Raw genomic sequence first — 13,198 nt, 5'->3', positions numbered from 1 at the left:
ATGTTGCGTACATGGTAAAAGTCTATACCTGTAACAGCCATAGTAGTGCTCTGTTCATACCCGCAAGCTTAAGTTATTTACTCATATGCTGTTGCACAACTACGTTCACTTTAGTGGGATTTGCACAAGAGGACTGCCAGTGAACTTTGAACCTGCTCCCCGCTTGCTGTGCTGCCTTTAACAGCCCCCAAATCTGCTGCCCGGCATTCAAAAAATAAAAGTAAAAACAGCAATAAACTTAAAACAAAACATGTACCATCATTCTACATGTCCATTAATTTCAATGGGCCTACTCTGAGTAGGACTAGCATGGGGTACATGCTACCATTGGTTGCAGCGTTAACATCATTAGTTTTGGAAACTTCCAAAAACGCTCAGCATTGATTCTCCAGTACCAAAAGACCCTGCAAAATTGTCATCTTCCTCATAATCAAAAGCTGGCTTTTTCCAAAAATTTGTTCCCTCCCAATTATGTACTGTTTTTGTTTGTTCTTGGCAACTGTCTTGTAGCAAACGCAAGGGTGATGCGGGAAGCCTGTGTCCCTCCAGATGTGTTTTTTGGCTGGCTCCAATTCCCGTCAGCTCAGGCCAGCGTGGCTGGTGGTCAGGGATGAGCAGTCCTGTAGCCCATCCGCACCTGCAGGACACCACATTCCCCATCCCAGATCGGAGTGAATTCTTCCCATCAAGTGTGATAATATCAAAACTCCCATTCCGTGGAAAGATTGCAACAATCTGAATTCGGAGAATTGCCACAGCTGCAAGGGCCATTTATTTATTTATCGTCTGTCTATCTATCTATCTATCATCTATCTATCTATCTATCTATCTATCTATCTATCTATCTATCTCTATCTCTATCTCTATCTCTATCTCTATCTCTATCTCTATCTCTATCATCTATCTATCTATCACATCCCAAGAAATAAAACATGTGTGAAACAGTTACATATAGAAAAACAGTTAAAATACTTGCAAACACAAAAGCAGTTAAGCTTTTTTTACAGATAGAAGCTTTAAAAAACCTTTAAAACAACAGCAGTACGTACATGAAACATGTTGCAGATCTAGTGCAGAGATACCAACTGGGGGATAAAGATCTACATTTAGAAAGCTTGTTACATTTTGGTAACCCAGGGATAGGGAGTCTGTAGTCCTCCAGATGTTGTTGGACTACAACTCCCATCATCCCTAGGCACGGTTTTGACAAGCTGAGTTACCAGGTTCTTCAGCTGATGTAGATTTTGAAATGTGCCTTGTTTAAACCCAGCTCTCCTAGACCTTCCGGTCCAGCCTTCAAATGAAGTGATGGGCTTTGGACATAGCTCAGCTTCTGCATCTCAGCACCTGCCGTTCCGGTTTTACGACCAAGCCCGACGTGGCAGCTGCGACCCTACTGTACAACGCTCCGTGTTTGCGTCTGTCGACAAGGTCCCAGGTAAGCCCTTCCTGGCTGGCACACTTTAAAAAAGGTCCTCTGTCATGAGATAATCAGCACCGTGGGAGAGAGAAGCTTGTGCCAACGCAGATTAGTGGTTTGATTTCTCTTGCTGCTGCTGCTGCTGCAAATAAATAATAAGGGTTAATATAATTTTAAACTCTAAAGCATTATAGAAATACAATGCGTTCCACATATGGCATTTATAATCCTGCAGGCTAGGCGAGTAATATGTTTCAGGTGGGAGAAGCAAAGGCAGAAAGGGAGAAACTTGCCCATGACCCTCCAAAGTTTATACCAAAAGCGAGGTTCAAATTCTGCACATACTCCTTCATAGCTTAAGCCAGCTTTGCCAATCTGGTGTCACCCATGAACTCCAGCCAGCACAGTTTGAATGCTTTTCTTGATACTTTGAAGGAAGTGTATTGCAGGGCAATAAATAAAAGCTAGCTCCCATTGCCAAAAGGAAAGCCCATCTTTATTTAGCACATCTATGGTAGGATTGCAAGAGATGGAAAAGTGTTTATCTTTAAATCTCAGCCCCAACAATTAAACCAACTCAGCCTTTAGCTGAGTTCTTGACCAGTTAAACCAATTAAAGCTTGCAGCCCTTGCAGAAAAGAGATAGATTAAGTACTGAAGTTAGCCTAATTCAAATTCAGAACAGTTGAAGTTGTTTCCCCAAATCAGCTGCAAGTTGGCTGCGTTCATGTGCGTGTACCGAGCACATAAAATCACAAAAAAGATTGAGAACAGTACATTTGCTTATAGAGGTCATGGCAGCCATCGCGTGGAAATTGTGCCGCTCTCGGCTTTCTGCTGATTAAGTTACGACGGGGTGGAGCAACTTCTACCATCTATTTGTGATTTTATGTTGTAACCACCCTGAGACCCGCAGGTATGGTGCAGTTTACAAATTTAATTAATAATAATAATAATAATAATAATAATACATAATTCTTCAAAACCTTCTGGAGGCTGCCTGTCAGCAATGAGTGGGAGCAGGTGCAAACGCGGGTGGACCAAGGAGTGTGACTCTTAACCGTTCGCACAGTAGCCTACATCCCAGGCATGCAAGTCGGCCACACACACGCCCTCTCCCCATCCTCCACCCAGGCATATAAGGGGAATTACCAGAACATTTCCCAGCCAGGGAAAAGCATTCAAAGAGAGTAACAAACAGGTTTGGCAAGGGGTTGCAGTCTAGGGAGAGGAGCACGTGGTGTGGGGCGAATCTGAGGGGCCAGATAGAGAAGCCCAGAGACCCACATTTGCTTGCAAACCTCTGGTTTTCCCACCCCTGGTTTAGGGTAAAACTTTGCCCTAAATCTTTAATCATGCCTGAGAACTGGCACAGATGAGGACGACATCCTGGATGTGTTAAGACATGCTGGGTTTCCTTGAAGTAATAACCTCTTTCTTTCCTCCTGTGTCAATCCACCTTTTGGTTTTGTTCCCTTTACGTGCAGAATTTGTACCTAGTGCTGTGCAGCGAATTTTATTTATGTTCTAATCCCATGCGTTCATCTTCTGGTATCTCAATCCAGTAACCTCTCAAACCACATTTACTTGGGAGTTAGCCCCATTTTCTTGCGCTTGGGGGGTGGGGAGTATGCCTAGGATAGCACTGTTAGATTTCTGTCCCATTGGCACCTTATAACTCTTGTGTCTCCCCCTTCCTTTCTTGTTTTTTAATTCCTATTCCAGACAAGGACTGTCATTTCTGCATTGCTACATAAACATTGCATAGTCCTGGATTAAATTTGATTTTAGCCTCGTAGCGCTAGGTTGCCAGTGCTGCAGTGCAGCCTTTGTATATTATTTGTGTATTTACCCAGGACACTATCCCTTTCTCATGCAGGGCTGCTCTTATCACCAACTGCCCTGTTGAAAGGATCCTGGTGACTTTTTATAACATTGATTTTGTTTATTTTACTTTTTTAAAGTAGCTTAACACTATTTGTAAACTGCCTTAAAAGGATTTGTATATTAAAATGCAGGATATAAATATTCTTTCCCCTGATATAAATATTTTTTATAATAAATCAAAAAGAATTTTGGTGTTGGGAGGAACCTAGAGGGTCATCAAACCTCCTGGCTGGGATGTGTCATTGTTGAGTGTGTGTGTGTGTGTGTGTGTGAATGTGTTTAGGTTAATTGAGGTGCAGACATGTGTTAGTAGATGTGGATATTGAGCGACTATACAGAGTGAACGAAATTCTGTGTTTTGGAGTTTGATATATTTTATTATTTATGGAGGTTGATCGTTTCCCACACTGCACTCAATCTTTAATATATTACAAAGCCTTTTTTACTTTGTAAGCTGCTTAATTATCTTTTCTGATGAAAAGGGGTGCATAAATACTTTAAATAATAATAATAAGTGTTCTTTTTATATTGCGTACGAGTATGTGGGGTTGCTTGGCATAGATCCTGGATTTGCATAATTTTGTGACATTTCCTGTGTTTCCAATCTGTATTGCATCCTGGGCAGAGTAAAAGTTTTGTAAAGGCTGTTAAGTAGGCATGGCATTGAGAAAGCGGACAGAGAGAAGTTTTATCCTTCTCTCTTGATGTTAAGAGCCCAAGACCATTAAATGAAGCTGGTGGGAGATTCAGGACAGACTAAAGGATGGAGTGCACACCTGAACTGTGGAATTCACTGCCACAAGATATAGGGAATTAGGTAAAATAATGGAGCATGCAGCTATTGATGGCTACCAGTCGTGACTGCTGGCATTGGAGGCTGTATGCCTCTGTCGCTGGGGACTGCAAGCAGAAGAGGGGTATTTTCTGATATCCTGCTTGTGGGATTTCCAGAGGCCACTGTTTGGCTGCTATGGGAGCAGATCTGGACTAAATAGGCCTTTGGTCTGATCCAGCAGGGCTCTTCCTCTTTTAGGTTCTGACTTGTTTTGCAGAAGAGGTTTCAATGTCAGCATTGCTTCCAGTGAAGCCCTACCCTGAGCTATGGTGGCACCTGGAGGAGGGATTTATACATGGTCACCTCGGTAGAAGGCCTGGTCCCTTTCTGCACTGCTCTAGAAACATTTATTCAAGGATATGGGGCTGAGAAGAGGGAGCCCACGCCCCTTTCCCCAGTGATCGGTTTTACTCCTCAGGCCAAACCTGCAGGAGAGTAAGCCAGCAACTTGCACTTTTTAAACTTGTGCACGTTCAGCTTTCTGTGTGTGGCATAAAATAAAATAAAAACTAAAAAAGGGGGCAGGAAAAATGACTGGCAATCCCACCTGCCATTGAACCCAACGGGTTTTGACTATACAGTGGTGCCCCGCAAGACGAATGCCTCGCAAGACAGAAAACTCGCTAGACGAAAGAGTTTTCCATTTTGGAGGTGCTTTGCAAAACGAATTTCCTATGGGCTTGCTTCGCAAGACGACAATGTCTTGCGAGTTCCTGCTGGTTTTTTTTCCTTCCCCCCTTTTTCTAAGCCACTAAGCCGCTTATCAGCTGATCCGATCAGCAGATAAGCCGCTAAAAGCCGCTAATAGTGCTAATCCGCTAATCCGTCAATGGGCTTGCTTCGCCAGACGAAAAAACCGCTAGACGAAGAGAATCACAGAACGGATTCTTTTCGTCTTGCGAGGCACCACTGTACATGATTTTGGTTTTAGGCGCAATCCCAGGAATGTAACCCCCGCCTAAGTTGCTGGCCTACTGTGTCATACATCCCACAAATTGATCCTGCAGCAAACATCTGAGTCACAGACTTGAGCTACGTTCAGGTGCAGCTGCTGTTTCAGGGCCTGCCTTGAGCCGAGAGACGTGCTGGTGTCAGGATGCCCTCCGTCCCGCCAGATCCAAGGTGTAGCGAGCTGTGTGCACTGTTAGCTTCTGCTGGTTTCTTTCAGCAGAAGTGACTCTGGCCTTTTTTAGGAGGAGGAATGTTGCATTAGCCAAAAATAAAAGTCAAGATTGCTGTTAACTTTCGTTCCTGCATTTGTATTCCACCTTGTCTCCAGTAAGCTCAAGGTGATGTACATGGCTCTTCCTCCTCCAGATTTATCCTCCCAAGAACCATGTGAGCTGAGACTTGGTGGTTATTTGGTGGTCTTCATGAATTGTAGAGAATGGAGACCTGGTCTCCCGGATCCACCTTCTGCTTCAGATTTGGGGTGTAACTGGAACAGGAAGTGGCAATGTCCAGCCACAGTGAGGTCTGGCAGTTCCCCACCTGCAGCGGGTCTGCTAACCCTTCACCAAGGTCAGAGATGACCCCCCCCTTCCTGCAGCGTGCATCTCACCAGTGCTGCAACTGGTGACTTGGCACCTGCATTTTTGAAGCTCAGCTTTCCCCATTTCCTCTGTGATTTGAAAACCCATCTTTCCTGATCCTTTCTCTATAGAGTTTTTTTGAGGAGGAGAGTTGTGGCGTGGTGTCCACTTGGCACTGCAGGAGGGGCAGTTCTGATAAAGGCTTAGTTGTACTGCTCCTTTCTGAACCAAGGCATGTACTTCTCAGTCCTGGGTGAAAGGGACTGACAGCTTCAAACGTAATGTCTACGCTGCTGGCAAGTGCTCTTTGAGAGATAAATTAGCGTACCTAGCTGGTTAAGCTGTCAGCTGAAGCCATGAGTGATGTGACACAGTGGAACCATGGAAAAAAGCGCAGAGCATGATAACTGGATGCAAAAAAAAAAAAAAAAGACTTCTTAAGAAGCCTGGGGCGGGGGGGCGGGGGGTAGCAGCTCTTCAGGCTTCACAAATATGCTTGAAAATGTGTGGGCAGTGTTTGCTGAAAGAAGCCAGAGGAGCAGCTGAATCATGATTTTGGTGAACTAAGTCGTAGCAGGTGGGGTGGGTGTCTTCAGTCTCTTTGCCTTTGCCTTGAGACTAGCAAAACCAGACGAAATGTATGCAAACTGAAAGCTGTGCAACTTTGCAGCTCTGATACAGGCGGCAGATTTCAGTTTTTTTGTCCTGGCCCAGAACTTCAACTTTAATTTGCACATCACTTGTGCACAGCCCTGACAGCAGTCAACAGCCCAGTCCAGACCCTAACCTGCCTGGCCCAACAAAACATGATTTAGGGATGGAAACAGGCAAGGTACAGTACTCTTGCACCTCTATCCTCCTCCTGCAGCCGAGGACTTTTCTCATTTGTTAAACCAAAGTTTTCCACGTTATGTCCAAAGTGATAAACCATGGTTTAAGCCCGTGGTGGGTAACCTCCAATTTCCAGTCTTGCCTATTGGTTTATTGGTTTATTTATAAGCATTGATAAACGTCTTAATATTTCAAAAATCTCCAAGTGGTCCTAAGTGGAAGAGGTCCTAATTTGGCCCACGAGGACATTTTCCGCAAACCACTTGCCACCTGCCAATGTGTAAGAAGCAACGAGCCAGGACTTGGTTCGATTGCCGAAGCGTTTTGCTCTGCACTTGCTCACAGGTTTCCTCTATCAGCCTTTCAAAAGCGTGAGAGCTAAGCGTTGGCTTAAGGAAAATCCTGTGCATAAGACTTTCCATGCCACATGGCGCATGCTTTCGGCCCATATGGGAAGGTATGGTTTAGGAAGTTGTGCCATGGTCCGAGCAGATTGATTACATGAGAGTCAATCTCTTTTGCAAGCAGGGGCACAAAGGAAGAAACTTCCCAAAAGTGACCACGCCCACCATCATCACAACCACCAACACATCTGGCTTCCTTTCTGGAGGAAGAGATAGTCGAGACAACCCGCTGTTGATATTGTTGGAGGAATTCTGCAGAGTGGGAAGAATAAATAACCGTTCTTTTAAAAAAAAAAGCCTGAGTGGAAAATTTGATATGTACCAGAGACTTGGAACAGTGAAAAGCACAGATTGCTTTTATTAAAGGAATTGGGCAGTGGATAAAATTGGGGGGGGGGAGAGGTTGGGTAAAGGCAGAGATTAGAAAATACAGATATTGGGTTATAAATTGGAGGCTGGGGACAGGGACCAGATGCAGAAAACATAGGACAGAGTTGGGATGGCACATTCTGCCTGCCTTAGCATGTGTTCTGCCGCTGAGCCGTGGGTCCTAGGCATGGCATGGGGCCATTTGGCCCACACATTGTTGCCAGTTCTGAGCCCCTCTTTAACCCTGCTGTTAACGATGCGATGATTTTAAATTGTTCCGCTGTCCTGCCCTGAGGAGTACACTCACAGCGACTTGAAGACTGGCGGGGTGGGGTGGGGGAAATTATGTAACTAAATCTGCTACTTCGCAAGAATTTACCAAGCTGCCTGCCCAGCTGGGATACTTAAAATATCCTCATTCTCATTAATTGTGATGGTGTTGCTTTTAAAGGAAAACAGTTTGAACAGGGCTGTGGCTGGGCCTGTTTTTTTTAATTGCGAACAGGAACCCTGTTGTGTTCGCAGCAGTGTTGCACAAGACTTCCACAGAAGTTATAAAAGCCACCATAATTCATCTGGCAGGTGCTTGTCAAAGTACCTTTGCACTGCCCAATCTCTACATGATATCCAAATAAGCTCTTCCGAAGAAAAGCCGGACACGGATAGAATGTTCTCTGTGTCTTTTGTGTAAGATAATAACAATTCCTGTTTCTCAATTAGCATTGCATTTCACCAGGTTTCATAACGCTTGGCTTTATGCTGTTAGGTTGCGGCGTGCTAATCACCTTTGAAGTTAACTGAAATAGCTGCCTACGTAGTCCATGTGTTAACAGAGGTTTATTTTTCCTAGTACCCTGGAACCCGTCTGGGCTCAATCATAAACGAACAGCGCATTAATGTGGTATTTTGCAAAGCACTTATTGATCTGCCTGGGTAAAACACAGAGGTTAATAGACAGACAGGTCACTTGGCTCCAGTTTTCTTTCTGCCTTTCTTGTGCAAGGCCACCATTAAAGAGCAGAAGATGGGCTGAGGCTGTCTTGAGTTGCTTGCTTTGGAACATACCTTACCCTGACACCATCATCTCACTTGGCTGCGGCCATTGCTTACTGATCTCCCGCCTGTCTTCGTTGCTGTTTTTGTAACTGGGCAGCGGCACCAAGTCAAAATTCCACTGAATCGTACAGGGAACGCTTTCGTTGGCTGCTTGGCAAAAATCATCAACGGTAGTTTTTTCAGTGTCAGAGAAAGGTACATTTAAGCCAAAGCAGAGCAATGGGGGTAAGCGTGAAGTTGGATTACCGTCATCATTCAGACAAATGGAAATGCCAGTCCTCTGTGGTGCAGGAAAAGGAGCGTTTAAGGGAAATACTGTATTTTTCTGTGTATAAGACGATGCTTTCTGCTAAAATAAAATAAAATAGGCAAAATTGGGTGTTGTCTTATACACACATAGTGAATGCAGAGGGGGGACGTGCGATTAATGGCAGCAGCAAGCAGGAAATTGGCAGCAGCGATTGGGCGGGTGATTGGTGGCTGCGGCAAGGCCTGCTGGCGATTGGCTGTGGCTGCGGCAATTGGGCAGGCGATTGGCGGCTGTGGCGAGGTGGGCAGGTGATTGGCGGCTGCGGCAAGTGGGTGGGCTGTTGGTGGCAGCGAGCAGGCAGACAATTGGCGGCTGCGGCAAGGTGTGTGATCGGCAGTGGCTGTGGCAAGCAATTGGCAGTGGTGGGAAGGCGGATGAGCAATTGGTGGAAGTGACCTCCCCCACCCCCAAAAAGCTAAACAACTTAATTTCTTAATTTGGGGTTTAAAAAAATAGTCTTATACATGGAAAAATACAGTATGTTCTGCTGCTTCCAGACTGTTGCTGTTTTGCGGGTAGGATTCAGTCACTACCAGCAAATTCCAGCTGCACAGTTAAAGTGGATCTGGCAGGCTTGTGCAAGAAACCTGCTTCCAAAAAATAAATGTAAAGTAAAGTAAAGCTCGGGAAAAATGGACTGGAAAGTGCGAGGTAGGAATTGCTTGATGTGATGTCATATAACCACCCCCTTAAATCCATAATGAACCCTCGGTCAACAGTTGCCGTCATATACCCTTCTCGGAATCGTTGTGCAAACAAATCAGAATCAATGCTTAATGCTTAATACTGAAGTGGTTGGGAAGTGACTTGTCTGGTGATGTGCATGAACAGAAGCGCTGAGTGGGCAGGCTCCCAGTTTCTGGGGCAGATCTTAGGGCAATGCACCGCCAAAGCCAAGGGGCTCTGTGTAGATGATTCAGGATCTGTCCCTGGAGATCCTGCCTCTGTAGGCTTGCAGCTGATAAGAAGAATTGTACTGGAGGAAACAAAAGATGCCTTAACTCCTTATAGAAGACCATGATGGTGCAGATCTACCTGCTTAGAAGAATTCTGAACCATGTTTTATATTAGCCAAAAGCACCAAGCAGCCGTTTCAGTTCAAGGCTGCAAACTGGCACACTCTCTTTTTTAAAATTGATCTCTGCCGATGGGCCCCTCCTCAGATAGGAAGCAACAACTCTCCTTACGTACAAGCTGTCTCTGGTCCTGCAGATCAGATTCTGTCTCTCTTCCCCCACTCTGGTGCAACAGAGACCTCCTCTTGGGACCTTTGCCCTGCCCCTAATGGACCCACCACCAGCTAGGCTTCCGGGTGATGTTGTGCATATTTCATCCACATAGCATCAGACTATGGCGCTGTGGTCTAAACCACTGAGCCTCTTGGTTTTGCCGATCAGAAGGTCAGTGGTTCAAATCTGTGTGACTGGGTGAGCTCCTGTGGCTCTGTCCCAGCTTCTGCCAACCTAGCAGTTCAAAAGCACACCACTGCAAGTAGATAAACAGGTACCGCTGTGGTGGGAAGGTAAGCAGTGTTTCCGTGCGCTCTAGTTTCCATCACTGTGTTCCGTTGCGCCAGAAGCGGTTTAGTCATGCTGGCCACATGGCCCGGAAAGCTGTCTGTGGACAAATGCTGGCTACCTCTGCCTGAAGCAAGATGAGCACCACACCCCATAGTCACCTTTGACTGGACTTAACTGTCCAGGGGTCCTTTATCAGACTGTTCCCCAGGAGCCAGCTCTTATTTGGGAGATTCTGCTGCACCAGTCTGGAAGTTGCAGCGGCCTTGGGAGAACCCTCTTCTGAGCCTTCTGCGTCTTCCTGGTGAGCCACAATGAAGGTGGCAAAGATCAGCTATCCGAAAACTACTAGAAGATGTTCTACAAGACAAGTCTGTTCCTGGAAGCAGTAAAAATAATCTGCAACAGGAGAGAAAATCTGTAAAAACACCCAACACCACCACATACACAGCCCAACTTAGAAGCTTCCACATTGCTGCATTCTTGGGTGTTAAAAGTTGGTGCTGTCAAGATGATTGAATGCAGAGGACCAAGCTGGCATTTAGCACAAGAGACCAGGAGATGCCCCCCTTGGGCTCCCCTCCCATTCTTGTTAGTGAATGAACTCTTCTGAGAGTCAGCACCGCAGTGCATTTTTATGTGAGATTTAATAGGCAATTAGAGTAAAGTGATAAGGTCTAATTGCCTGCCGTTAAATTTCTTGTTTTGAAAGCCGAGGGGGTGGGAGGGGGGCATCACTTAAGCAGGAATTCTAGGGCCTATTCCAACAGCATCTTGTGTCCCCGGGATGTGACTTCCAGAACTATTCTTGCAGAAGTTATTGCCTACAATGCAGCAGGGGAAGGGCACACTCACAGACGCCACCTTTGCTGAAGGTATCCTTGCAGATTTAAGAGAACGCACAAACCTTCCTTTCTTTCTTCCATCCCATCTGCCACTGGAGAACTCCCAGCCCAGAAACCACTCTTCCAAATTTCAAACAATATTTGGCCTTAATTGATTTTGTAAGAACGTAATAAGAAGCCTGCTGGATCAAGCCAAAGGGCCATGGAGCTGAGCATCCTGTTCTCACAGTGGCCAAATGGATGCTTGTGGAAAACCCATGACCGGGACCTGAGAAAAACAGCTTTCCCCCACTTGTGATTCCCAAGAAGTGATATTCAGATGCATACTTTCTGCAGCGGTGGAGGTAACTAAAAGATGGTGGTGATGGGAGAACAGGGGTTGGAAATTATTATTATTGTCAGTTCCATGACTATTATTAAAAGGTAAAGGGTCCCCTGACCGTTAGGTCCAGTCGTGGCCGACTCTGGGGTTGCGGCGCTCATCTCGCTTTATTGGCCGAGGGAGCCGGCGTACAGCTTCCGGGTCATGTGGCCAGCATGACTAAGCCACTTTTGGCGAACCAGAGCAGCGCACGGAAACTCCGTTTACCTTCCTGCCAGAGCAGTACCTATTTATCTACTTGCACTTTGACGTGCTTTTGAACTGCTAGGTTGGCAGGAGCAGGGACCGAGCAACGGGAGCTCACCCCGTCGCAGGGATTCGAACCACCGACCTTCTGATCGGCAAGTCCTAGGCTCTGTGGTTTAACCCACAGCGCCACCCACGTCCCTATGACTATTATTATTATTATCTTATTTTAAATTTCATACATGCCCTCAACCACGATTTTAAAAAATCACAGCAATAAAACCAATTAATAAAACAAATGCCAATCAAGGGAACAGAGTGGGGCCTAAAAATATACAGGCAACTCCCCGCTTGCACAGGAGTTGCATTCTGGGTCCTTGTGCGCTTGTGTGGAATTGGAACCCCAATGACGGAGTCTGCAAATGCCTTGCTCCACCCCTGCCCGCCCCCACCCATTCCGGCCTCTTAGTGATGTTTCAGTGACGCCTTTATGACGTTTCTGCGCACATACCGGTTGTGCCTGAAACGGGAGTTGCCTGTATGTCTCGAGCATTGAAGGCCCAAGTAAAGAAGGGCCTATTTAGCATACCATGGAAGCCATAAAATGAAAGTCCCAAATGTACCCATTTGGGAAGGGAATCTCTCAGCTTAGGGCCCCCGCAGAGAATGCCGTCTCCAGGGCTGGCAGCACCTCTTGAACTTCTGGGGGTTGTGCAGAACTACCAAGAAGGCCCTCTCTGCCAATCTGAATGCCCAGGAGGGTCTGGAAGGCATCGGGCAGAGAGACGGAGAACATAGAATGGTGGTGGCTGGCAGAGCCCAAGAGAAAGACATGGCAGAGCCTTTGTCCCCTGTCCTAGCCCCAGCCAACCACCGAGGACTTGTGCCTGCCTCCTCCTTGCGATGCTTCCTAGTAGCCATGGATGGGGAGACAGGAGGGCTTTGCAGACTGGGGAGGCTGAGGTTTCTTCTGGCTGCTCAATATCTTTCTGTTGGGGTTTGTTATTATCCCCACCCACTGCCTCCCTGATAGGCGCAGTGGATGTTCCCAAGAGGACCGCGTCACTTCAGAAATATAGGCACTGGTAGATGTATGAATGAAAACCTCTTTGGCAGCCTTCCATCCCTTGTTCAGAAATGATTGTTGATACCTTAATAGAGCCAAGTCACAGGATTGTTGGGAAGCTTCTTTCAGCTTAAAAGCCTTGCAGTGCCTTTTAAAAGAGCCCTGTGAACGAGAATCTTTTTTAAAAAATGAATAAATCTGGATGTCATTGATGACTGCCTTCCTCTGGGCTTGGGCAACCAGGGTTGGAAGAAAAAAAGTTTATGAATGAGATAGCAGCAAGTGGCGGCTTCAAAGAGGACAGCAGCCCTCTCTCTCCCTGCCAAATTTTGGTGGTTCCAGTTCCACTCTTTACCAACCTCGCCTTGTAAAATACACATGGGGCTCTTTGGATCCTAAATGCTGCCTGGGGGGAAGCTGCCAACTATTTACAGCCCTGCTTGAAAGAACCAATCCGGTCAGTGATTAATTCCTCCCGTCAAACTAGCTGTGTTGACTAATCAAGTACAAAACTAATACATTTTCGGGAAGGCGCCTAGCTCAGTGGTGGAGCACACG

General features: G+C 46.1%; 1 protein-coding gene across 5 annotated transcripts in view; it reads left to right on the top strand.

Moving 5' to 3' along the window:
* CLEC16A (C-type lectin domain containing 16A) overlaps positions 1-13,198 on the top strand; it is a 97,448-nt gene that overhangs the window by 55,891 nt on the left and 28,359 nt on the right. For 3 of the 5 annotated variants that reach the window (XR_014213661.1, XM_082199650.1, XM_082199651.1), the window contains exon 21: positions 1,271-1,438. Coding sequence is in view for 4 of the 5 variants with exons in the window: in XM_082199650.1 (XP_082055776.1) it covers positions 1,271-1,438 (168 nt within the window). In the remaining variant the exon portion in view is untranslated. Of the gene's footprint in view, positions 1-1,270; positions 1,439-7,030; positions 7,184-13,198 lie in introns of those variants that run through there. The other 2 variants (XM_082199653.1, XM_082199652.1) reach the window with 2 other exon arrangements.

The sequence above is a fragment of the Podarcis vaucheri genome, assembly GCF_965113315.1.
Source record: "Podarcis vaucheri genome assembly, chromosome: 14".
Classification (NCBI taxonomy): Eukaryota; Metazoa; Chordata; class Lepidosauria; order Squamata; family Lacertidae; genus Podarcis; species Podarcis vaucheri.
Note: the sequence above shows the minus strand (reverse complement) of the source record. Positions and strands in the feature narration are given on the sequence as shown.